General features: G+C 59.7%; 3 protein-coding genes across 4 annotated transcripts in view; all 3 read left to right on the plus strand.

The window, feature by feature from the left end:
- Window positions 1-5,369: 5,369 nt before the first annotated feature.
- Window positions 5,370-10,803, plus strand: ATP6V0C (ATPase H+ transporting V0 subunit c). The gene is made up of 3 exons (XM_061400902.1): window positions 5,370-5,623; window positions 9,719-9,902; window positions 10,043-10,803. Exons 1-3 carry the CDS (start codon window positions 5,545-5,547, stop codon window positions 10,245-10,247), a joined length of 468 nt encoding a protein of 155 aa, XP_061256886.1. The 5' UTR covers window positions 5,370-5,544; the 3' UTR covers window positions 10,248-10,803.
- Window positions 10,804-10,896: 93 nt separating this feature from the next.
- Window positions 10,897-17,667, plus strand: AMDHD2 (amidohydrolase domain containing 2). Of its 2 annotated transcripts, none has more exons than XM_061400896.1 (11): window positions 10,897-11,092; window positions 11,170-11,306; window positions 11,386-11,525; window positions 14,908-14,962; window positions 15,138-15,350; window positions 15,421-15,509; window positions 15,585-15,729; window positions 15,809-15,916; window positions 16,079-16,147; window positions 16,961-17,062; window positions 17,423-17,667. In XM_061400896.1, exons 1-11 carry the CDS (start codon window positions 11,010-11,012, stop codon window positions 17,509-17,511), a joined length of 1,230 nt encoding a protein of 409 aa, XP_061256880.1. In that variant the 5' UTR covers window positions 10,897-11,009; the 3' UTR covers window positions 17,512-17,667. The 2 variants fall into 2 exon arrangements, with proteins under 2 accessions (XP_061256880.1, XP_061256881.1); XM_061400897.1 differs by lacking the exon at window positions 17,423-17,667 and adding an exon at window positions 16,260-16,408 and having other exon boundaries at window positions 16,961-17,047.
- A 2,768-nt stretch (window positions 17,668-20,435) lies between these two features.
- The window catches only part of PDPK1 (3-phosphoinositide dependent protein kinase 1), a 74,099-nt gene continuing 69,978 nt past the window's right edge, over window positions 20,436-24,556 (plus strand). Inside the window, exon 1 of the mRNA XM_061400895.1 lies at window positions 20,436-23,682. Coding sequence (XP_061256879.1) covers window positions 23,671-23,682 — 12 coding nt within the window. The 5' untranslated portion in view covers window positions 20,436-23,670. The remainder of the gene's footprint in view (window positions 23,683-24,556) is intronic.

Below are 24,556 nucleotides of genomic sequence, written 5' to 3' on the forward strand. Positions count from 1 at the left end.
GACCGTCAGGCAGTTCTCATCGGGGGGCTGTGCACGCACCTCATGTGACAGCGTGGGTTTCTGGAGCCTGCAGTGCCCTCCTGCTGTACGGGGCTCAGGGCCCGCTGTGGGGACACAGGCCAGGACTGGGCCCCGTGCCTCCCTGGTGGGAAGACCCTGTGTCCTCCCACACCTTAGGGGCCAGGCCTCCTCAGGCTGGGTCACTGCCCTCTCCTTCCACCACCACCTCACACGGACCCCCTCTGGGCCGGGTGCAAAGTAACCCCAGCTTGAGCTCCCACCTGCAGCCAGCCGTGGAAGTGCTTTGTTTAACTGTCTCTTTAAACATTAAGATGGTTGCCTTCAAAGGGAGTGAGGCGGAGTGGCCCTCAGGGCCTTCACAGTGCTGTGCACCCACCGCCTCCACATAGCTCCCCGTTTTCATCCCCCCAAAAAGGGAACTCATTGAAACACTTGTTCCCCATTCCGCCCTGTCTCCTGGTTTTTTAAAACGGTGCAATGTGCCCCTCATAGAAAATTGGTCCAGCGTGGGAATACCCACAGGGCCCCAGGGCCCCGGAGTCCCGGGCCCACTGCTTCCAGCAGCCCTGCATGCACTTCCGGTGGGGACCGACCGCCCGTGCACTCTCCCCAGCCAGCTGCCTGTCACCTGGCACCCCAGGGCTCACCGGCCGGCTCCCATCTCGCCAGCAGCTGCCCAGCTTTCTGTGGTTTGGATGGTCTGTAATTTCAAGCACAGACAGGAGGATCCTGTCTCTCCTTTGGTCAAACCTTCCTCATCTTTTAAGCCCTCATTTAGAGATCACCTGCTGGGGGCTGTCTGAGCCTCGCGGGCCCCTCCCTCCTTTGTCGCTGATTTGGCATTGGGAGCTCACTGTCCGCGCCTAGCCGCCCACCACCACCCACCCACACACACCCAGGTAGAGTGGGAGCTCCCTTCCTGTCTGTATCCCTGGAGTCTAGTTCAGCGCCCACACGCAGTAGATGCTCAACATGGGCCAGACGAATGGCTTAGGGCGGAAGGCTGACTGTTGGAGCAGGCGAAGGTCGTGCCGACCTTCAGAGTGCTGAGCCCACATAGACCGTGCCCTCCTGGGCACCCAGGGCTGAGGATTCATTCGACATCCTTTCTGCGAACCTGCTCCCCAAGCCCGGCCGAGATTTACTGTAAACCACAGAATTCCCCCGGCCCCAGCCCTGGGCAAAGAGCCGCACACCGCCCCCTGGCGGTCAGCACCAGCCCTCGGCTCCCTGCCTGCTGCCAGTCTGGTTGTCACAGGAGTGGAGGATCAATCAGACTGGGACTTCCCTGCAGGTCCAGTGGCTTAGACTCCGCGCTCCCGCTGCAGGGGGCCTGGATTTGATCTCTGGTCGGGGAGCTACGCAGCTCAGCTCAGCTAAAAAGAATCAGGCCCTGTCACAGCAGCCCTCAAGGCTCTGGTGGGTGAGAAGGGCTGCTCCATCTCTGGGATCACCCCCTTCCTCCACCTCTTGCCTCTCTCAGGGCCTGACATCCAGCTGGAGTCACTTGGGGGATACAGTTTCCCCTGCAGGGCTGGCTGCCCCAAGTTGTGCCTCGACCTGCCTGTATAGAGGACAATTTTTTATGTAAAAAAAAAAAAAAAAAAAGTGTATCATTTTGTGAGCTCCAATTATTTAAATTATACTCCAAAAATCATCTTACTTCTCCCACCCCTCCCCCTCTGATAGCACAACTATACTTTTTCTTCCATCTCCTCCCAACCTCGCCTGGGCCACACACGGCTCTTATCTAGCCAGGTCACCAGGGCCCAGCGCCCTCTCAGCATCACACCCTCTGGTGTGTCTTCATCGCTACTCAAAAGAACAGGCTTGTCCACTGGGAGAAGGCACTCTAGCTGGATACACCCTCTTGGGTTTCCTGATTTCTTGATTAAGTTGCCATGTCATGTCAGGCTGCAGGACTCTCTTCTTTCTTCCTTGAAATGGCCTTCCTCAGGATAAGTTCAGCTTTCCAATCAATTTGCGGCCAGTTGCTACTATATTCCCGGTCTCTGTCCTCCAGCCATCCTCCCCCTTCCCTGTGTGCAGTGATACGTGTGTACTGTGTACTAAGTCGCTTCAGTCGTGTCTGACTCTTTCTGACCCTATGGAGCTTAGCCCGCCAGGCTCCTCTGTCCATGGGTTTCTCTAGGCAAGAATACTGGTGTAGGTTGGTTGCCGTGCCCTCCTCCAGGGGACCTTCCTGACTGAGGGATCGGAGTGGCATCTCTTTCGGCTCCTGCATTGACAGATGGGTTCTTTACCGCTAGCACCACCAGGGAAGCCCTTCCTCTGCAAAGTGTCACTGGCTTTCTCCTACCATCTTCCGGTGCAGACAGTGGGTTTGTTCACCTCCGTTAGAACCCTCAGGGAAGTCAGGACTCCACCCCACCTCTCTGTATACCTCTCCCTACCAGGGTCTCTGGCTTGATTTTCCCAAAGGCCCTCCTTTCATTTATTTGGCTGTGTTTGGTCTTAGTTGTGGCACGCAAGATCTTTAGTTGCAGCATGTGGGATCCAGTTCCCTGACCAGGGGTTGAACCCAGGCCCCCTGCATTGGGAGCGCAGAGTCTTAGCCACTGGACCACCACGGAAGTCCCAGCACTTCTTCTTTATTCCTGGAAATCCCCACCTGCACTGGGACAGGCCAGCGGCTTGTGATGCTGTGACTTCACACCAGGGGCCGCACAGCTGGCGGGGAGAAGGCAGAGGTGTGGGTCCCTGGCCAGTCCCTTCCACATTCCCTGGACCTTCCCCAACCCCCAGGACCTGCCTGGAGTTGGGAGGCCAAGGGGAAGGTGACCTGGGTCCTTCCTGAGTCTGTCACTGGTCGCCAGACACTCCCTGACCTCTCAGGCAGGAAGCAGGTGGTGTAGAGAGCTGCACGGGCCACACTCAACCAGTGGGGCTTGAGTTTCAATTCCGCTCCTCGCTAGCTGGCTGACACCAGGCAAGGTGCTTCACCTTCCTAGACCTGCTTCCTTGTCCACAGGATGAGGGTAATGGTGAAACCTTCCTCAAAGGATCATTATGAGGATTAGATAATGCGTCCCCTCCCCCAATGCTTAGGGGGATGGTGAAGGATTCCCGAGAGACTTGTCCCACGTACCAGTTAGGAAGATCTCCTGAGATAGGGTGGGGAAGACTGGGCAGGCAGCCAGGTGAGAGGCTGTGAGGAGACCCAGCGAAGAAGTGAAGGCCCACTTGAGGGGCGGTGGCGCTGGGGTGGGGGACAGCCGAGAGCTGGGAAGCCACAGAACCTCAGGGCCTGGTGAGTAATGAAGAGTTAGCCGTGACTCGAAGGCTGCTGGTGAGGCAGCTGCCTGGTTGGTTGGTTGTGCCTCTTGCTGGAAATGGAAATAACCCAAGGGGAAGCTGCTGGTGACGTGGGGGGAGGTGAACTCAGTTTGAGGTGTCAGTGGCCCACTGGAGATCCACTGGGACCTCTCACACCAGAACTTGGGCAGAAAACCAGAAGACAGTGAGCAGAGCTGAGCTGCCCTCTGCGCCCGTGGAGGGAACGGTCTCCCTGGCCTCCCAGTCTCGGGACTTCAGCCATGGAGGGGTTAGCACGCTCTGCCAGCACCATGCATTTGGCTGTACAGTTGTCCGAGGGGAGATGTCCTGCACCTCCTTTCATTAGTCTGAATTCTGCTCCAGCATGCAGCCTCCCCCCGCCCAGCCGTGCTAGCTCCCTGCTCTGGGCTATGGACCCTGAGTGCCTGGAGTTATGGGGGCTGGGCCTGGGGCAAGCATTCAGGCATACACTTGCCCGGATGGCTTCAGGTGTGGAAATGTATGGGTGATCACCCAGGGCATGGCAGGCAGAGCCCTGGAAACACCCAGAACCTGCAGAGACGCTGAGGCTTCAGCGCCTGGGCCCGTCTTTGCTTCTCCTTGTGACTCGAGGAAAGCCATGGGCAGCAGGGCAGGTGGGGGTGAACTAGAGAGAATGGAAGGGCAGGGAGGCAGACAGCAGGCTGAGGCAGCAGACAGGCCCCTCAGACAGCCTAACAAACTGTCAGCTTGGTCACCAGCAACCTGCTAGGGCAGCAGGCTGGGGAGGAGCTGGAGACACTGAGAGAAGATTCCTCTTTCCAGAAGTCAGAGTCAGGCGGTGGAGGGCGGTGGGGAGGGCTCAAGCCGAAGGGCGGCCTCCTGTCTTTGGAAACAGAACAGAGATGGCACTCAAGGGTTGCAAGTTTGGTGCTGGGGGTGGTGCAGATCCAGCCTCACGGTGGACAAGAGGCTATGAGGCAGGTTCCTAGTGTGGAATATGGGTAGAGTGGGAAGGCCAGGCCAGAGGTAGTGACCCCACTGCCCACATGGAGAAGGCTGATGACTGCTATAGCTCCGGCTGTTCACTAAGAGTGCTTTAATGTCAGGGCAAGGGGTGGGGCTCAAGGGAGACCCAGGATCAGATGGCAGTCACCCAGGGCTCCTGAAATGGGCCAGATGAAAGGGCAGAGGGAACCAGAGCTGGTGGGCAGAGATAAGGCAGCCAGTCGGGGTACCAAGATAGCCACATGAGATTATCAGGGCAGTCCCAGCCCCAGGCCAGACGGTCTGCTAGGCTCAGAGGGAACCACTTACTGCTGTTCCAGAAACAAGGGAAGCCCTGGATTCGTGGGCTTGCTGTGGGTACAGGCAGGACAAGGGACCCCAGACGATGTAGCCATCCGGGGAAGACTTCACAGGTCGTGCAGGGTTTCAAACCAACCAAGCTGAGGGGTAGAGACAACCTCTCCAAAACAGCAGTCTAGGTCCCTGATGCAAAGGAGGGCACAGATACAGGGTAGGGGCCTCCTTTTCCTCGGAAGCCACGGGAGAAATCCCGAATTGCTAGGCGGGGGGTCGGCCGGTTTGGAAGAGACTGGAGACGGGGTCGACAGGGGACGGGGGTGGTTGGGGGCGGTGCTACCGGGGACACAGGACTCCGGCTCCGCCCTCAGGTCACCCCGGAGGGTGTGAGGACGTCGGGGGTAAACCGCAGTCCTGAGTCCCTGCGGGCTGGACCGTTAGAACCCCGCGGCCGGGCTCCACACGGAGACCGTAGAGGAAGGCGACGCTCGGAACCGAACCCCCGCGGGGCGGTGCAGCCGCAGAGAAGGCGGGGCGCAGCGAGCCCCGCCCCGTATGCTAATCTAGGCGCGCCGCGCCCCGCCCCGGCCCTGCGACCGGACGGGCCCAGCGCGGCGGTGTCCCAGGGGCGCCCGCGGAGGCCAGCGCGAGGCGGCGCGCTGGGGTGCAGGCCGGCGGGGCGGGGCGCCCGGCGTCCCCGCCGCGGCCCCCCCCGCCCGCGCGGAGTGGTGCGGGCCGCAGGGGCGGGGCCCCGGTCATGTGACGCGGCCTCGGCCGCCATTTTGTCCTGCGGTGCTGGTATTTAGAGCGCAGCGGCTGACGGGCCGGGTCGCCTTCGCAGCCTTCGGACAGCTAGCTTCGCGCAGCCCGCCGCCCGCCGCGCCCGGCTCGACCTCGCCCCGGCCTCGGTCCACTGAACTCGCCCCCTCCCCACCCGCAGACATGTCCGAGGCCAAGAACGGCCCCGAGTACGCTTCCTTTTTCGCGGTCATGGGTGCCTCAGCCGCCATGGTCTTCAGCGGTGAGCGCCGTGGCAGGAGGGACCCGGGAGACGGGGGACCCGCGGGGTTCGTGCCTGTTGCTCCCCGGGGTTCGGCGTGTGACGTCATTCTGACGTAATTTCGAGCTGTTGAGGGGGGGGGTGTCCCGGGTCTCACGTGACTGCGGGGGGGCGATGGTCGGGACCCTGAGGGCTGCAGGGGCCGTCGGGTATCTGGAGAGTGGGGCCCGCGGACTGGGCCCAGGTGTGAGTCCCAGGGTGTCCCGGACGGCCCCCTGCCAGCCGGTCTCTTCGGTGCGGGGGAGGGGCGGCGGCGCCGCTGCCATCTTAGTCCCCGGAGAGGCGGGGGCAGACCGGGGTGGGGGCCCGCGGTCCTGCGCTTGCTCCGCACCCGCACCCCCCCATCCTGCTGGCAGGTGTGACATCACGCCTCGGAAGCTACCCCCACAAGGGGCCGGCCCTTGGATGCTCGCCGCCGAGGTCCACAGCCCTCGCCCTTGTGGCGGTCTGCCCCCCGCCTCCGTGGGGCAGCGTGGGTGGGGGGCGTTCAGGTGGGTCTGCACCTAAACAGGTACTTCCGGTTAGGGCTTGTTGGTGTTTGCCAACACTAGGCTGTGTGGGTTGGTAGGAAAAGATGGGTTGAGAGGTTGGTCTTGAGATCAGGGCAGGAACTCAGAGGTGGGAGTGGAGTCTAGGGGTGGAGGTGTGTCAGACAGGCCGAGGGCGCAGGGTGGATGTCCGGAGAACAGGCCAGCCTCCGCACTGTGTGTGGACGCTTGTCTGGATGGGCGAGTTAGCGTGGAGCCTCAGCGCTGAGGGAATTGAGCTTTATTCCTTGGGAGGAGTCTTCATTTCAGGCCTGAATGAATGAATGACCTTTCTCCCCTTTCCTGAGGCCTGGAATTGGGAGGGGCTGCCCCAGGAATGGAGAAGGGGGCCTTCCCGGGTTCTAGATGGCACTCTAGTTTTGAAGTGGGGTCTTAACAGTCTTGGGTGTAAAATTCAGTGAAAATTGGCTTTTCTGGGAGATGAGCACTTGGGCCCAGCCAGGGATGTGGGATCCAGGGAAGTGAGTCCTGAACCCCCTACAGCCCCACCGACTGGTTTGGCCTGGTCTAGTCCAGGCTTCCTTGGGTTCTGGCTTGGGGCTTTGATGACTCGCCCTGCCCCACCCTATCTGGGACTGGAGAGGGTTCTTGTGCAGGTATGTGCAGGGATTGAACTCCAAACAGTGTCTGCTGACTGTAAACACCAGTGGGGTGGGGGCGTGGGGACCTCCCTCTGCCCGGGCCTGCCTGCTGCAGGTCACAAGCCGCTGAGTGGGCCCTGCCCTTCCCATCATGTGCGAGTTAGGGGTCATTTGTGGTGGGAGAAATGCCTGTACTTCCCCTTCCACCCTAGGTGCCGCCCCTATTTCCACATCTTCCAGAGCTGCCTGTGCCCGCGGACAGCTGTCTGTGCCTCCTTTTTCTCCAGTCTCTTTCAATGTTTGCTTCCAGAATACCTCCAGGGCCGGTGCCTGGCCACTTGTGGGTTGTTGATCATGTCTGTCATTGGCCATTCAGCCAATCTCAGTTGAACTCCTGGGTGCCAGACACTTGGGGACATCAGTGAACAAGACAAGAACCTTGCCCACATGGAATGTGAATTCTGGCTTTGTTTCCCCCCAAGCCTTTTTCTGTATCCAGCTCCTGGCCGCCTTCCAGTCACCAGGTGCCTCGCTTCCCGCTCTTTCTAGAACTTACTTGGTGCCTTTGAGTGGAGCCCTCACCAGCAGGCCTTTGAAAGTTACTGAGAATAGGGTGTCACTGGTCTAGGCTCCTGGGGATTGGGGGCCACCTGCTCTGGTTGGCTTATACACAGCTCCATCTTCCTCCCCTCCGCGTAGGCGGCTCACTGTGGCCGTACAGTCGCCAACTTTTTATACTTGTCCAGTTGGGTCAAACTCTGGTTTCATTTCTTTCTCGAGCCTGTGTCTCCAGGGCTTGTCTTCATCCATCTCCTCGTGCCTGCCTGCAGTTGCCAGGCTTCAGGTGTTGCCAGGATGACCACAGTGTGTCTGCTGGCCCTGGCTCATGCTCCTGGCCCGCCTGGATCGGATGAGGTCCACGCCAGATCCCCGTCTCCCATTCCAGCTTCCCCTTTTTTGCTTAATTTGTGACCCAAGTCTTGTAGAGTCTTTCTTTGTCCTGTTTTCCGCAGGCCCGTCAGTGGCTCTTTCTGTCTTCTCTATGACTTCCTCCCTACTGGTGGGCCTGCAGAACCGTCTCCTGGTTTCTGTCTTGCACCATCTAGAGCCGCTTCCTGCCTGGCCTGTGGAGCTGGTGTCCAGGCCTGCCCAGGCCAGGCTATTTTCCTTCTGACAGTCTTCCCATTCCTTCCCCTCGTTCCTCTGGTTGCTCCCCACCCCCAGCCACATAATCTCCGTGCTGCCCTCTATGGGGATGAGCCCAGCTCACTAGCTGATTCCCCAACTGCAGCCTTGCCGGGCCCACTGCCTGGGATGCTGACTTCCTTCTAAGGTCTCACCTGGCGCCATGTAGCAGCCTGTGCCCTTGCCCTTGAGTAAGGAGCCCCAGCACTGGCCTCCTGTGGTTCTGCGCCCGCAGGAGGCAGCCAAAAAATGCACTGTTCCTCCAGGAACGGCTTCATAAAGACCAGCATCCGATGGCCAGATGTCCGAGCACGCAGGGCTGCAGAGGAGACCATGCGGGTCCTTTGCCCTGTCCCCGCCCGCTTCTTCCCTCTGCTCCCCGCCCAGTGTCTCTGCTCCATGTGGTCTGGAATCGTCGTCTTTCTCTTGCCCCATCTTTCTATGTCCACCAACTCACTGGCATCCCTCTGCTCAGTTATCTCCTGTATGAAGCCCTTCCCCAGACCTCCCCACTCTCCTGAATGTGTTGCTGTGCTTGGAGGGGCCGTTATCTGTCTCTTCATCAGGTGCAGAGCCCCTCTGGCCTCACCGCTGCTCTGCAGTGAGTGCAGACTAGTCGTCTTTTGCTCCCCAGCTAGGTGAGTCAGGTCCAGAGGAATGTCCACGACCATCCTGGCCCCTCCACCTCTGCCCCAGGTCAGCCTCTGCTCAGCAGGAGGCGCCTCGGGGGCAGGCAGCAGTCAGGTGTCCTGCTCGGGCTCCCTCTGGCTTTCCCTTGTGCTTGCAAACGTTTTTCTAGACTCGGAGGACAGGCCGGGGGTGGGGGTGGGGGGTGGTTTCAGGAATGCAGTCCACCCTGGGAAAAGGGAGGAGGATGATGGCAGGGGAGACGGGAACCCCACAGTGTCTAGACCTGCTCCTGCCAACCAGAGAAACTGGGCTTCTCGGAGGTGTCTGCGGAGTCCTTGGGGGTCAGCCTGGGTGATGACGTCACAGTCCCACTGTTCTTCCTGTCTTTTGTCGTCTTTGACTGTCTTTGTCTGGTTGAGATTCTCCTCAAACTCGAGGGTCCTGGCCTGCTGTGTGCCAGGAGGGCCTTCCTGATGGAGCTCTCAAACACACCAGTGCTGGGTGCAGCATGTCCTGGGGCCGGAGCTGTGGGGACTACCGCAGGTCGGGCAGGAGTGGATGAAGCTCTGGCCTAGAGCGCGAGTTGCCAGGCCAGCTTCCCCTTACCCTGCGCTGCAGGGGCTCTGTGTGCTATTTTGATGTGGTCCCAGGGTTGGTGGGCTGACCCTGGCTGGACGTCTGGGCCATTGAGATACGCAGCTTGTGTTTTTCCAGGCCTTTCCTGACCTGGGAACGAGCCTGGAATCTGCACTGCTTCTGGGGACCAGCTACCTGTTTGCCAGCATGACAGGGCAGCCTGTACCAGTGCCTCTTTTGGGGGTCTGAGGCTCCGTGGGAGCGTGGGCTCTGTAGTGGGCCTGGGGAGTGCTGGTGAGCCTGGGGTGAGGTTCCATAGGAGCGAAAGAGCCCAGGTAGGCCAGACAGCCAGGAGGGCCTCCAGGGGAGGGGCACAGGAGACCCCAAGTGCCGGCCTATGGCCTGTCTTTCCAGAGGCCGCCTCTAGCTCTCTTGCCCTTGGGGTGAGAACTTGCGTTGGCCCTGGAGTACACCAAAAGCTGCCTGCCTGGTCCTGGCCCCAGGTTCTCTGGGCTCACCTCACTTTCTCCTGCCAGCCCTGGGCGCCGCCTACGGTACAGCCAAGAGCGGCACGGGCATCGCAGCCATGTCTGTCATGCGGCCAGAGATGATCATGAAGTCCATCATCCCCGTGGTCATGGCGGGGATCATCGCCATCTATGGTCTGGTGGTGGCAGTCCTCATCGCCAACTCCCTGAATGACGGCATCAGTCTCTACAGGTGAGGGCCGGCCGGCTCTCCCCGCTGCCTGCCTGGGTGGAAGCTGTGGGTAGGGAGGGGCCTTGGTGGGCTGCTGGTGCCCCGTGCCGGCTGCCTCCCTGTGGTGGACCGACATGCCTCCTGTGTCCTCTCTCCCCCAGGAGTTTCCTTCAGCTGGGCGCGGGCCTGAGCGTGGGCCTGAGCGGGCTGGCGGCAGGCTTCGCCATCGGCATTGTCGGGGACGCAGGCGTGCGTGGCACCGCCCAGCAGCCGCGGCTGTTCGTGGGCATGATCCTCATCCTCATCTTCGCCGAGGTGCTCGGCCTCTACGGTCTCATCGTCGCCCTTATCCTCTCCACAAAGTAGCTCTGCGGGCCGCGAGCCACAGAATACAATTGATGTCAAGACCACCCCCTTCTCATTCCACAACGAACAGCCTGACACACGCACGGGGCAGCCGCCCGCCAGTAGTCGGTCTTGTAAATGCGCAGTGTGCCAGTGCCCACCGTCTGTTGCCCCAGCCTCGCCCCTGCCCGCCCCGCCCCGTGCTGTGGACATCTGGGCCCACCAGTCCCCACCCCGGCCCTGACCAGTGAGGACGCCGGCCTCCGGCCGCCCCCGCCCATCTGCCCTAGAGTGCTCTGTGTATAAGGATGAATTAGAGTTGTCATTTTCTCTTCACTGGATGTTTATTTATAAAGATTTGACCTGTTCATACGTCTGTGGAGCAGCTCTCCGTCTCCCAACTCTATAGTAACCTTAGGTAGACTGTTGTTGCGTTGTGCGGTTACCGTTTACCCTGAGACCCGTTGGATGGAACCACCTCTTGCAGCCCTGGTTGCCCCGGGCCGCGGGCCAGTGTGACGGGCCCATGGGCCCTGGTGCCGCTCCGTGTCCAATAAAGCTCTCAGATGTGACCAGATGCCTGTGTGTAGGTCGCTGTATGGGCCCCGGCGCGGAGGCGGGGCGCCGGGAGGGAGGGGCCGAGGGCGGCGCTGAAGCTGCTGCCACGTCACTGCGGGCCGCGCTGGTCACGTGGGAGGGCCGGTCACGTGGCTGCGCCTCCGTCAGCTGAGGGTCACGTGGGCCAGGCCGGAACCCGGCGCCTCCGGCTCGGCTGGGCTCAGGATGCGCGGCGGGCAGGGCGCGGCGCGGGCCCCGGTGATCCAGTTCACCAACTGCCGCATCTTGAGGGGTGGCGCGCTGCTCAGGTGGGCGCGGGTGCGGGCCGGGGGGCGCGGGCGGGCTCCGGGCCGGCGACGCGAGCCCCCGCCCGCTCTGTGTGCAGGGAGGACCTCTGGGTGCGCGGGGGCCGCATCCTGGACCCGGAGAAGCTGTTCTTTGAGGAGCGGCGCGTGGCTGACGAGCAGCGGGACTGCGGCGGCTGCATCTTGGCGCCCGGCTTCATCGACGTGCAGATCAACGGTGCGGCCCGGCCCGCGGGGCGGAGACCCCCAGGGGGAGCTCTGAGCCCTGGGCGACCCCTTCTTTTCTGGGTCCGCAGGTGGATTTGGCGTTGACTTCTCACAAGCCTCGGAGGACGTGGGTTCGGGGGTTGCCCTAGTGGCCCGGAGGATCCTGTCGCATGGAGTCACCTCTTTCTGCCCCACGTTGGTCACATCGCCACTGGAGGTGTATCACAAGGTGAGGTCAGGCTCCCGGCCTCAAAGGAAGGAGGCCCCTTGAGCACCTGGCCTCTTGATTTTCAAATCTCATCTTTTCGGGTCAACCAGCACCCCGTTAGCACTCGAGCCTGGCCTCACCTGCTGGCCTTCTTCCCCCGGAGCTTGGGGCCCCCTCCCCCAGGCTTTCTCATCCAGGTGGCTCTCTGCCTGGTCTGCCATTGCAGCTGTGCCCACGGGCTTCCGCGTTCCGAGCCTCAGCACCTTCTCCCTACCCAGCCTGCACGCTGGCCGCCTCCATGCACCAGAAACCGCCTCCTCGACTCAGTCTGTGCCCCCCGCCCCAGGGACTTTCAGATTGCCACATCCTTAGCTGCTCATCCCCCACACTGGTCCGTGGCAGGCAGCTCCTGGGAACAGCTTTCATAAAGGAGCCCCATTGTCCACCCCAGGCTTCCTCTGCTGCTCCCGTCCACACCCGCTAATCATCACGTCTTTAAGTCGGGATTTAGTTGTTCAAGGTCCATTGTTCCTTTAAGAAGTTTCACTTTGTACACAGGTTTTCTGGTTTTGCTCTTTATCACCTTGTAATATTTCATGTTGTCTTGTTATGTGTATTGTTCTGTTTCTCTGAACTGTAGCAGGCATACATCATGCCTGTTTATTTGGTACTACTTAACTCTTTTAAAAGCTTGTGGTTACATGAATAGCACAGAGTTCTGGAGTTCTCAAAGTTAATCAGGTTATCCTTTCCTCTACCTTTTACGACCCAGTTCTGTAGTTTTCCTCCAGAACAGGGTCCAACCCAGGATCCCAAATTGCCTGTCTGCTACGGGGTCCCCATCTGGGTGTGTGCGCAGACTCACAGCCAGGGCTGGGGGAGGTTGGCCACACTCCTTGGGTTCAGTCCCAGCCTCCTGACTTCATCTGTCAGCTGAGCAACACGGGACATTAATTTCTTGTTTCCTAGTCTCAGTTTCATCAAAACTTAAGCAAGGCTTAAGGTTTGAAGAACAGTGGAGTTCATCTATTAGTGTTGTGTGCTCAGCACTACACTTGGTTCATATTAAGCCTCCGTAGACTTCAGCTGCGCACATCTTTCTGGAAATTTCCCCTGACTCTCTTATCACAGAGTCGGGTGTCAAAAACCAAGCTGATTTTCTCGCTGCAGACTGGCCCTCAGTTCTGTGTTTTCTGTCTTAGTCATCAGGCCGTGATCTTCCTGCTCGGGACCCGGCAACAAATCCACACTCTTGCTTCCTTATTCTTTGTCCTCATCTCTCTGGTCCCCATCAGTGGGGCATAGTGGCTGTTATCCAGTCTCCCCACAGCTGTCCCAGCCCTGGGTCCTGCCCGGGTGTTTTCCCCAGGTGCCTTGGCTCTGCACATCACCCACCTCTGTCCCACTGCCCTGCAGCCAGCCCAGGCAGCTCCCTCCTCTGCCCCGAGGCGTTCTGCCCGGAAGGCCTTTGCTTTGCTCTGTCCCACCCAGCAGTGGGCGCCTGCAGCTCCTTTGCAGCCGAGTTGCCCCCCAACTTGTGCAGCACCTTCGAGGATCCTGATACAGAGTGTGGGGCTCCTGCCTTAGTGAAGGAGTTTCCAACCAGTAGGGCTTCCATCTTAACATTTTCTTCCCAGCACCGGTCACCCCTCATAAATGCCTTGGGAGGTAGGGAGTAAATGGATTTGTGGAGAAAATTGAGGAGGGCTTTGAGTATGAAAATGTTAATACAAGGCGATAGCCGTATAAGCCACAGGATTGTTCAGGGGCACGCCTCCATGCACTGCTCCTGCCGTTCTGCCCGCCTGCCTCCGGGGCCTGTTCACAGCGCGTGGAACTGGATTGCTAGTTGGTCAGAAGTCCTTCAGGTCCACTGAGACCAGCTGCTCTTTTTCTGGGGCCTTGCCCTTCCTGTCCTTCCAGGAGGAGGGGCAGTGCGCCGTGTCCTCCGCATCAGCCCCGCCGCCCGCTGCGTCAGCGTCAGGCGCCTCAGCGCGACAGCCGGGCCCTCTGTGCTGTGGCCTTTCCGCTGCCTTCCCGCTTTGCATGCGCCTCATTCTCTTGCCTCAAGACTGTCTGTTCTGTCTACTTGGTCTTTCTTTCTCTTTTAAAACTCTATGCTGGAAAACTCAGTCATTATCTCTTTTTCTTGTTTTCACTCTTTAACTCTTTAGTGAATTTACATATATCACTTGGCTCGTTAGGAAAAACTTCAGCCCTTTGCTCACACCAGTTCTGTCCAAGAGATGGTCACTTTCCACTGGGCTAACCTGTGGAACTTGTCTCCATATCTCTAAAAGATGTACCGACACTCCTGTTTTTTTATTTAGAGCAGCGTAAACAGGCTGGGAAAGATATGCGTTAGCTTCTCGGCAGCCCCTGGCCCTGTCTCACGCCCTTCTAGCTCCCCACCCTCCCCAGAGTCTCCCACGGTTCTGATTCCATTATCAAGACTCATCATTTTCTCATTTATCAGCTCTGTTTTCCTCAGAGTTCACCTTCTTTGTTTGCTTAGATTTTTGATCTGCTGACTCAGCCCCACAGTTTCAGCATGTTGTCTCCCTCTGGGTTCAGGATTTTGGGGTTCCACGAAGGTTCCGTCCGTCCTGTCTTCCTGTGGGAGCTTTAGCACCCTGCTCTCGCTGTCCTGGCTGCCCACGCCCGCCTGGCAGCTGCTCGTCAGGCGTCTGACTCAGCCTGCCTATTTCCATGTTGTCTTTGTCCCACTGAGCGTAAGCCTCTTGAAAATCCCTGTACCTCTCTGGTTCCAGCAGAAGGTGCCCGGGTCCCCCAGGCTCCCCATTCCCCGTCTTTCTTCACGTTGAAGGGGGGTGTGGGCTGGGACTCTTGCCTGCTTTGTCCACCTCTGAGATGTGTCACCTGAGCGCCTGTCACACACGGGTGACTTGGCCCCTGGTGTCCAGACCCGGGCACAGCGTGGCCGCACGCTTGGTACCTGAGCTCTCTGGCCACTCAGCCCTGCCTCGGCCCCTCGCTCTGCCTGGATGGCGTGCACACCTCCTGCCTCAGCCCTGCTTCCCCGGCCTGCAGCTTGGCGACGTCAGGCTGGTCGCCATGGCTGGGTCCAGGCCCTTGGTGTGTGGTCGGCTGCGTCCTGGCTGCTTGTCTGATGGGGCCACCTTGAGGACCCCGCTGCCCCTCTTCTGCCCCCTTCCTGGGCGCTGTCTCCACGCCTCTGGGTCATCTCGGGCAGGCCAGTCCCATGTCCCTAGGTCATTTCTGGATTGCTGTGCTTCCTGGTCGAGGCCTTTGACCATCTTCTGACACCTGAGGGCAGGCCAGCAGGGGCTGCGCTCTGAACTCCAGCCTCTGACCTTGGCTGGGCTGTGACCTCTGGGTGCTGGGCCTTGGGGGCAGGGCTTTAACAGCTGGTTCCCCCCAGGTCCTTCCTCAGATCCCTGTGAAGAGTGGTGGTCCCCATGGGGCAGGGGTCCTCGGTGAGTGGCTCGCCCCTCTCCCCACCCCTACCCTGGGAGGGTCCTTGGGGACCTGTTGGCAGCCCCTCGTCTTCCAGATGCCCGACCGGGGAGGGAGGGCAGGCAGGCAAGAAGGGCCAGGGTGGGGGCCACAGGGCGGGGAGCATGCTAGAACCAGCCGCTCCCCTCCCCCCAGGGGTGCACCTGGAGGGCCCATTCATCAGCCGGGAGAAGCGGGGCGCGCACCCCGAGGCCCACCTGCGCTCCTTTGAAGCCGACGCTTTCCAAGACGTGCTGGCCACCTACGGGGGCCTGGACAATGTCCGCATCGTGACGCTGGCCCCCGAGCTGGGCCACAGCCAGGAGGTGATCCGGGCGCTGACGGCCCTCGGCATCTGCGTGTCCTTAGGTAAGGAGGGGGCTGTCCTCGCCTCAGGGTGTCTGCCCCGGCTCCCAGAGCTGAGTCTGGGTCCCCACAGGGCACTCGGTGGCTGACCTGGGGACTGCGGAGGAAGCCGTGCAGAGTGGGGCCACCTTCATCACCCACCTCTTCAATGCCATGCTGCCTGTAAGTCCTGGGCCTGCTCAGGAGGAGGGGGAGGGGCCCTGCTGTCACTCACCGCCCCCTCCCGCCCCCACCCAGTTCCACCACCGCGACCCAGGCATCGTGGGGCTCCTGACCAGCGATCGGCTGCCTGCAGGCCGCCGTATTTTCTACGGGATGATTGCTGACGGTATACACACCAACCCGGCCGCCCTGCGCATCGCCCACCGGGCCCATCCCAAGGGTGAGTGGCAGAGCAGGGCAGGGCAGGAATGGGCGGGAAGACCAGGTGGGGCAGGTCCTGAGTTCCCCTCTCCCTGCAGGGCTGGTGCTAGTCACTGATGCTGTCCCTGCACTGGGCTTGGGCAACGGCCGACACACGCTGGGGCAGCAGGAGGTGGAGGTGGATGGGCTGACAGCTTATGTGGCAGGTGAGTCACCCCTGTCCCCAGCACTGCCAGCGTGAGGTCAGCCCCTCGGCACTCTGGTGGGATGTGAGCACCTGGGTGTTCCCTGCTGACCCCCAGGGTGGCCCAGGGTGCCTGGTGTCCTTCCCCCGCTCGCCCCCAGAACCTGCTCTCTCTGTTCTCAAGGCACCAACACACTGAGCGGCAGCATCGCCCCGATGGACACCTGCGTGCGGCACTTCCTGCAGGCCACAGGTCAGTGAGGCTGGGGGGTGTGCCACGTGTGTGCCCCATGGTGGGGCAGAGACTGCCCCTGGAAGAGGCTGGAGGCAGGGACCACCAAGTCTGTGTCTGGTGGGGTCCCCAGGAATGTGGCCGGGATCCCGCCTGCAGGAGGTTGCGTCAGCAGGAGAGGGCGGTGCGAACCAGCAGGGGGCCGGAACCCAGAGCGACTGGCCCTGGAGCCACAGCACCCAAGGGTGGGGCCCTGTGAGATTGTAGCTGCAGAGCTGTGAGGTGGGGGCTGTGCTTCAGGGTTGGCACGTTATGGGGGGAGGGGTGGGTGTCTGGGGAGAGGTGGTGGGCCAGGCCCTGTGAAGCTCTAGGCAGTCCCCTGGGGCTGGGGTGTCAGGCAGGGGGCTGGGGGGAGCACTGTGGTCCAAGGCGCTGGTTGGAGGAGTGGGGAGATGGGTTAGGAGGCAGATGACAGCGGTGGCCTGGCTTGGGGAGTGAAGCAGGGGTTGGAGAGAATTGGGGTACCAGCAGCATCCCCAGGTTGGGGGGAGGGAACACCTTGAAGTTCTAGGGCTGGGGGGGGACCCTGCTGGGGACCCTCTTGCCGCCATGCCCCACTCCAGCCCTGCAGGGAGTTCACTCACAAAACACTTTGGACCCGGATGCCTTCAGCCCCTCCCAGGGAGAGCACCCCTCCTGGAAGCAGGACCCCGGGCATCCGTGAAGCCACCCGGGACTCGGTGCTCTGCCCCTCACCCCTCCACCCCCACCCCATCAAGTGGCAGAGCCAGCCAGGGGTCGGGGATGGTCACCACCACCCGTGTCCCCAAGCAGGCTGCAGTGTGGAGTCCGCTCTGGAGGCTGCGTCCCTGCATCCAGCACAGCTGCTGGGGCTGGAGAAGCGCAAGGGGACCCTGGACTTCGGGGCTGACGCAGGTCAGGGCCCAACAGGGGGCAGCCTGGGACAGGGCTGGGGTGGGGGCAGGTGGGCCGCAGGCGGGCGCTTCCTCATCCCCAGGGGCTTCACCTGGCCAGGGCCTTGGTCCGGCCCCGCTTTCTCATCAGGCAGGCCAGGCTTTCTGGCTTCCGAGATGGGCCTAGTAAGGGTGTGTGGGAGCGCTGTTGGCTGCCCTCTGCTGCCAGGAGCCTTGCTCCCGGGGCCTCACTTGGTCTGTGATGGGCCAGGGTGTCCTGCGGAAATAGTGTTCTGGGCCTTGGTTCCCCCACCCCAGCCTCGTGGTGGGGGCAGCAGCGGCCCTGCCTCTGCCCCCTTCTCACCGCCCCCCTCTGACCCAGACTTCGTGGTGCTCGACGACTCTCTTCACGTCCGGGCCACCTACATCTCGGGCGAGCTGGTGTGGCAGGTGGAGGAGGCCAGGCCGTGACCCAGGACCACCGCTGGAGGGGATGCCCAGCCCCAGCTGGACACTGTCGGTTGGGCATTGGGGAGCTGGTCTCAAGAGAGAGGAGGGAGCCTCGGCCCAGGTGGAGGCCTCAGCCCGGAGGCGGCGGCTTGGATAAACATGTGCCCCGTAGGGATACGCCTGGTCTCTGAGTTTTGCTTCACAGTGGGACTTTGTTCCGCCCTCACCTTGTGGCCCGTTGGTGGGGGTGGGTGGGTTTTTGTCCCTTAGGGTTGGGAGTGGCCGCCCCACCCTGCCTCTGGGATTCTGGGGCTCAGTGGAGGCAGCGGGGCCCCTCTCTGTTAGGCGGATGTGTCAGAGGCCTCAGCCCCACACGCAGATGGGCCAGTTGCAAAGGAGTGAAGGGCTGGAGGAAGGGGCTTAGGGAGCAAGTGTGAGGGTTAAGTTTGCCTGTGGCGCTGAGGGAAAGGGAGCTACATCTTGGAATGTTCAGCAGGAAAGAACAGGATCCATTGCTTTTGGAGACAAGGAAATGGTGGAAGGAGTTGGAAAAGGGAGGGGCCTCAGGTGGGCACTGCAGAGGGTTTGGGAGGCAAGGGTGTGCTATGGGTCATTGTCTGCACTCCTGATTTGGGTGGGCAGAGTGGAGGCCCAAGGCCACAGCGCTGGACCGAGACACAACACCGGGCCCTCCTCTCTGACCTTCCAGAGAAATCTGCGCTGGCCTTGGGGCCCCTGGGCTGACCCTGGTCAACCTGCCCAACTAGCAGTCCCGCTCTGCCTTGAGCCCTTGGGATAATCAGGGCTCCAACCCCACTTCCTGACCTGACTCCTGAGCAGGTGCAATGATCCGTGTGCCCCCAGGGTTGGCAGAAATGTGGGCGATGCTGCCTGGTGCTGGTGGGCTGCTCGAGGTCCTCGGTGTGTGTCCCCCACCCTACTTCTGTGTCTGTTCATCAGTGTCATCCTGTGCCTTCTGTGTCCCCAGCCCTGGCGAGAGTGCCCCATGCTGGGAGCATGGGCTCTTGGGCTCCTTGGATAGAGTAACTTTGAGGTGTGGGGCAGGGGGTTCAGGGGTGCCCTGCTGGCTCTGAGGACCATGACCCAGCAGGGCTTGGTGCAGCCCCAACCAATTCCAATGGCTGCCCCACCTCAAAACCCACACTCCCAGCCCAGCTGCAGGGCTCAGTTCCCCACAGCACAGTTCCTCTCCAGCCCCCAAGTCACCCCCCCAACCCCACACTAAGCCTGAGCCCTGGGCCTGTGCAGGGCCTGGGGTCGTCTTGACTTCCCCTCATTTGGATCCTGGGGTGGGCGCCCCTTACCCCTTCACAGGGGAGCAGCCCTGGGGGCAGCAGGTCTGGGGCGGAGTTGTCCATGGCCCCAACGACTGCTCCTGCCTCTAGACACTAAAGGAGGTGTCTGGACCCAAGGGGACAAAGATGGTTGCAGGTCCCAGCAACTTCTGGGAAGAGCAGCCATGTGACACAGGGCTGAGGGGTGATCTGGGGCTGGGGGCCACCTGCCAGAGGAACAAAAGCCCCTCCACCTGCTCAGCCCAAGGCCGCCTCCAGGTGTTCCAGTGTATTAACCCCTCCTTTCCTTCTGTCTGTCCACAATCCAAAGAGGGTGTTCCTGTTTGTCAGCTGGGGAAGCGAGAGCACGGGGTCTCAGGGCTGGTGAGCATTGGCCAGAATGTGGCCTGACTGCCCGCCCAGGGGTTTCTGATAACGCTGCCTCTGCAGAATCACGGAGGGGCTCATGGACATGGTGATCAGTGGGGTGACACCAGGGAGGGTGGGCTGGAAGCAAAGGGAACTACCATGCACAGGCCCAGGGCTCAGGCTTAGTGTGGGGTTGGGGGGGTGACTTGGGGGCTGGAGAGGATCTGTGCTGTGGGGAACTGAGCCCTGCAGCTGGGCTGGGAGTGTGGGTTTTGAGGTGGGGCAGCCATTGGAGTTTGTTTTTTTTTTTTATGTTAAATACACAGATCGTTCGCCATTGTAACCATATTGAAGTGCAGAGTTCCGTGGCCTTGAGTATGTTCACCCTGTGCAGCCCTTACCAGCATCTCCAAGTCTCCACAAAGCCGACCTGCGCCAAAGACGCCCTCGCTCCCACCCCCTCACCCACCTCGCTCACTTGTCCGAGTTTGAAGCTATTGGGTTTTAGACACAAGGATGCCCCGCGTGGGTAGTAAGGAGACCCTGTGGGGTGGCAGTGGGGCCAGACTCAGGTAAAGTAGGGGGACAAGCTTTCCTTGATGTGGGGGTGGGGGTGCGGGGGGAGGTGACGCCAGGTGTGTGCTGAGTCACTAATGAGCGCTGGTGACTTTCACCATTTGGAGAAGCTGGGGTGGGATCGGGGCGGTGACCTGGCATGCTCCCAGCTTCTCCGTGTTTTGTTTGGGTGTGAGTGTGGGTGGACGTGGGTAAGAGGTTCTGCAGGGACGTGCCTGTCCTTCGCAGCCGCCGCGTCGCGGCGGGCGGGGGCAGGGGCCTCCTGGCGGCCGAGCCCGGGCGCTGTGAGGCTTCTCCTGGGTGTTGCTGGGGGCTCCCTCCCGAAACCTCGGGCCCGTCTTCGGGATGACGGGTCTCCAGGCCCCGAGCGCAACCGGCACCAGGGTGGGCTGTGGGCTTGGAGCCGGCTGCAGGCGTGTGCAGTGATTGTGGCCGGAGAAGCCGGCTTGGGGACAGGCGGGTCGACAACGCCGAACCGGGCTGTGCCCGAGAGTCCGGGCGTCCACAACGAACCTGGTCCAACTCGCTCCGCCGCAGCTCGGGCGCCGGGCCTGAGATGGGAGCGCAGGTCGTGGAGACTCTGCGCCCGAGGACTCGCGCGCCCTGGGCGGGGCTCCCTCCAGGGGGCGGGGCTCCGGCCCGGGCCACTCGGGGCCGCCCTGCGGAGGGCTGCGCCTCGGCCGAGCAATAGGGGCGTAGGGAGCCCTCTGACGTCTTCAAGGGGTAGGCGGGGAGCTAGAAGCCCGGCCCCGCCCCCTGCCCTCTCCCGAACCTGTAGCGCCGGCACCCCAGCCCTCTTCTCGGCGCCCCTCTCCCCCCAACCTGTAACAGCTAGGTGTGGTACTTCGTAACGTGGTCCTGGACCCCTTTCCACATTTACGGCTTTGTTATACAAACCGGAATTACAATTGTAATCCGGCTCTGCCATTCACTAATTTTTTGAATTGAACGACATGAAGGGGAGAGCTTCCCAGGTGGGTATATGTGGACCTGTCTCGCTGTTTGAACAAGGTGTGCAGTGTTCTCCAAGATGGATATTCCTTGACTTACCAACCGGGGACCTATTGGGTTCCTCCCCACCCAACCCCAGCTGCCCTGGGGAAGATGGACCGCGGAGCGACGGACAGGGAATTCTGCGAACCCTGGTGTTCAAGTGTGTCTAGAAGGCTGCAGGGGGCCCTGCCTGGGCACTCCTTTGGGCCCTGTGGGTTCCTTCTCCATTCTGTGGCCTCAGATGGGGCTTCTGTATTAATTTCTTAGTGCTGAAAAAAAATAATTTCTTAGCACTACTAGAACAAATTACCAAAACCTAAGTGGCTCAAAAAGACAAACTGGTTACTTTACAATTCTGGAGGTCAAATTCAAAAATAGGCCTAGTGGCCTGAAGTCAAGGTTGTGACATCTCTCAGGAAGAGTGTCTTACTATTACCAGCTCGTGCACACCACCGGCCCTCCTTGGTTCATGACTCCCTCCCACTGGCAAAACCAGCAGTGGCAGGCCAGCCTCACATCCCACCACTCTGCCTCCTGCTGTGTGGCCCGGTTCCCAACAGGCCAGGGACCAGTACTGTGGCCTGGGGGTTGGGGACCCTGCCTCTTTAAGGCAGGTCTGGCCACAGTGCTGATCCCTGCTTGTTGGGAACCGGGCCACACAGCAGGAGGTGAGCAGTGGGCCGGCGAGGGAGGAGTCATCTGTATTTACAACTGCTCTTCATCACTTGCTTTACCGCCTGAACTCCGCCTCCTGTCAGATGGGTAGCGGCATTAGATTCCCATAAGAGCACAAACCCTGCTGTGAACTGCACACGCGAGGGATCTAGGTTGCAAGCTCCTTATGAGAATCATCCCCAAACTATCCCCTCCTACCTGGTCCATAGAAAAATTGTTTTCCACGAAACCTGTCACTGGAGCTAAAAATGTTGGGGTCTGCTGTCTTAATAACTAGTGATTGTATTTGGCTTACCTGGATGATCTCCAGATTTTAAGGTCAGCTCCCTGGCAAGTCACCTTAATTCCCCCTTTTCATGTAAGACAGCATATTCACAGGTTGGGAGATTCGGATGTAGACGTATTAGGAGGCTCTGTTATTCTCCCACTGTATCTTCTGGGGAGAAAGGACTAGGCCTGGGCTCCCCACGGCTACCATCAGTGTATGAAGGTGCTGTTGCCCTACATGCTGATCAAACCGGATGTTTTCAGTCTTTGGAATTTTGACTGATTTGAGGAGTCGGCCCATTTTAAAGCTGAGAAAGCCCAGTTCTGCCCTCCCTCTCCCAACACATACACATTGCCCAGACTGTGGGATCTTAGTTCCCTGACTAGGGGTGAAACCTAGACCGTGCCCCCTGCAGTGTCAGCACGAAGTCTGGACTGCCAGGGAAGTCCCAAGAGGAAACTCAGTTTTAGAGAAGGAAGCTTACTTACCTGAGACCTCAGGCAATTTTCTATTTCCAGAATTCCAGTCTAATGTTTTCCTCACAAAGCATGATTCATATGGGAGGATGTTTAGCCAGATGGCTTGAAATCATTGGCTGAGTCGCATTTTTCATCCATCCACCAGCAGCCATGAGCAAACGCATCTTGGGAGCCTCAGGAGTGGTGACCAGGGACTTGGAAGGCAGAGGCAGAGACCACGCTGTGATCTCCAAGCCGTGACCTCCTGATAGTTCCCTGTGTGTGTGTGTGTGTACTCGGTTATGTCCAACTCTTTGTGACCCCATGGACTGTAGCCCCACCCAGGCTCCTCTGTCCAAGGGATTCTCCAGGCAAGAATACTGGAGTGGGTTACCATTTCCTCCTCCAGGGGATCTTCCCAACCCAGAGATCTCTTGTGTCTCTTGCATCTCCTGCATTGGCAGGCAGATTCTTTACCACTGTACCACCTGGGAAGCCTGGAGAGTCCCCTTCTCTCTCCCTAACTGGATGCATCCTGACTGGTCTCCCAGCCTGCCCATTCCCAGGTACAGCCCTTTTTTTCCAGACCCACAAACCTCCGGGGATGCAGGCCTGGCACCCTTCTTTTGTCTTTCCCTGCATCCCAGCAGAACTGGAGTCCTGGCTCTGCCCTTGACCAGCTGTGGTGACCAGCCTGGAAGGTGTCACCCAGTGATCCTACCTCCCAGAACGCACACCCTCCTGCAGTGCCTCTCACGTGGTACCAGGAGGTCCCGTGTGACCTGCAGACTGTCAGAAGTGATGTTGTATTGCTTCGGACATTAGGTTATAAAAGACACTGCAGCTTCCATCTTGGGTGTTGCCTGGGAATCATTCTCTCTGGGGAAAGCCTGCTGCCACGGCATGGAGACAGACAGCCCTGCGGAGGGACCCCGTGATGAGGAATCTAGGCTTCCAGCAGCAGCTGGGTGAATGAGCCCTTCTGGAAGTGGATCCTGAAGCTTCAGTCGAGCCTTTCAATGACTCATCCGCCGCTGACATCTTGCCCGCAACCTCATGAGAGACCCTGAGCCCAAACCCACCAGCCAAGCTGCTCCTGTATTCCTGACCCACAGGAACCATGAGAGCATCAGTGTGTGCTGTTTCATGCCTCTATGTTTTGGGATGATTTGTTCACAGTAATAGATGATTAACACACTAGCTCTGGCAATGTTAGGCAGGTTCTGTAGCCTCTGAACCCCAGTTTCCTCCTTTGCGCCCCAAGAGTCATAGAAGTGACTGAAACATAGAAAACGGCACAGTGCAAGCACAGGGCCTGGTTTGCTGTGAGTACTCCACACCCGTGGGCCCTGTGCTTCCCAGCCCTCTCCCAGGTTGGTTACTGTCACCCTCCTGCCCCTCCCCGGGCAAGACGACCTCACAATGTCAGGCCAAGCCACTGCACTCTTGGCCTGAGGTCACCCTCGAGCCGGCCAGGGACAGAGGCTCTGCCCAGGGAAGGGAGCGGGGGGGCGTTTCTCTCCTCCAGCTGGGGCGCCTATGAACTATGCCAGGCCAGGTGAGTCCATCTGCCCTCCCGCCCACTGTCCTGGGATGGGCAGCCAGAGGCATCCATGGAGTGGGTGCCCGGCCTCTCCCCAGGTGAGAAGAGCAGCCTGGCCTGACCTGGGCCCTGCACGCTGGTTGCCTTTCTGCCCTGTGAAGACTGAGAATTGTCCTGTGTTCTTTCACCTGCCCCTCCCTGCCCTGCCCCTGCTGCCGCTCAATGCCCCTCACCCCTGCCCCTGAGTCTGGCTGGGCTCAATCCTTCCCATCTGCTCTCCAGTGGGCTCTAGTGTTGACCACAGACTCTTCCCTCAAGCTTTGTTCCCCTCCCTGTTTCTCTTTCAATAACTCAAGATCACCATGGCCACGGTTTGGTGTCATAGACTCTAATTTAGAAAAAAAAAAATCTAAGACTGCATATTCTGCAACTTGCTTCTTTGCCCTTATACCTAGTTTCCATGTTAGACCTTTGCCTTGTGCTTTTCAGCAGCTGCAGAAAATTCAGGATAAGTGTACCTAATTTACTGCTCTCAATATTTGTGTGTGTGTGTGTGTTTTTAATTTAGCTTTTCTGCTTTTTGCTTCATAATATAGCCATGTAGTCACAGACATCCTCACACAGCTTTAATCTTTTAAAAAATAATTTTATATTTTTCTTTTTTCTTCATTTTATTAATTATTTGCATCAACGTTTAAGAGCCCAATTAGTCCTAGAAAGGCTGGAAATGAGAAACAGCAGCACCCCCCCCACACACACACACTCTCTCTCTAGCCACATTCCATTTACCGCTGGTTCTTCCGGGACGTATTCTGTTATATATGTCCATCTTTCTAAATAATATCTTTGTACTTTACGACTTGCTGTATCGGTTGTAGTCATTAGCTTC

Source organism: Bos javanicus, chromosome 25 (assembly GCF_032452875.1).
Source record: "Bos javanicus breed banteng chromosome 25, ARS-OSU_banteng_1.0, whole genome shotgun sequence".
Lineage (NCBI taxonomy): Eukaryota > Metazoa > Chordata > Mammalia > Artiodactyla > Bovidae > Bos > Bos javanicus.

Excerpts from the sequence above, each read along its gene's own strand:
- ATP6V0C (XM_061400902.1), top strand. The coding sequence starts at position 5,545 with ATGTCCGAGGCCAAGAACGGCCCCGAGTACGCTTCCTTTTTCGCGGTC. Across the intron at positions 5,624-9,718 it reads AGCCGCCATGGTCTTCAGCG|CCCTGGGCGCCGCCTACGGT; the intron begins GTGAGCGCCGTG and ends TTCTCCTGCCAG. Across the intron at positions 9,903-10,042 it reads GACGGCATCAGTCTCTACAG|GAGTTTCCTTCAGCTGGGCG; the intron begins GTGAGGGCCGGC and ends TCTCTCCCCCAG.
- AMDHD2 (XM_061400896.1), top strand. The coding sequence starts at position 11,010 with ATGCGCGGCGGGCAGGGCGCGGCGCGGGCCCCGGTGATCCAGTTCACC. Across the intron at positions 15,351-15,420 it reads CGGCATCTGCGTGTCCTTAG|GGCACTCGGTGGCTGACCTG; the intron begins GTAAGGAGGGGG and ends GGGTCCCCACAG. Across the intron at positions 15,510-15,584 it reads TCTTCAATGCCATGCTGCCT|TTCCACCACCGCGACCCAGG; the intron begins GTAAGTCCTGGG and ends GCCCCCACCCAG.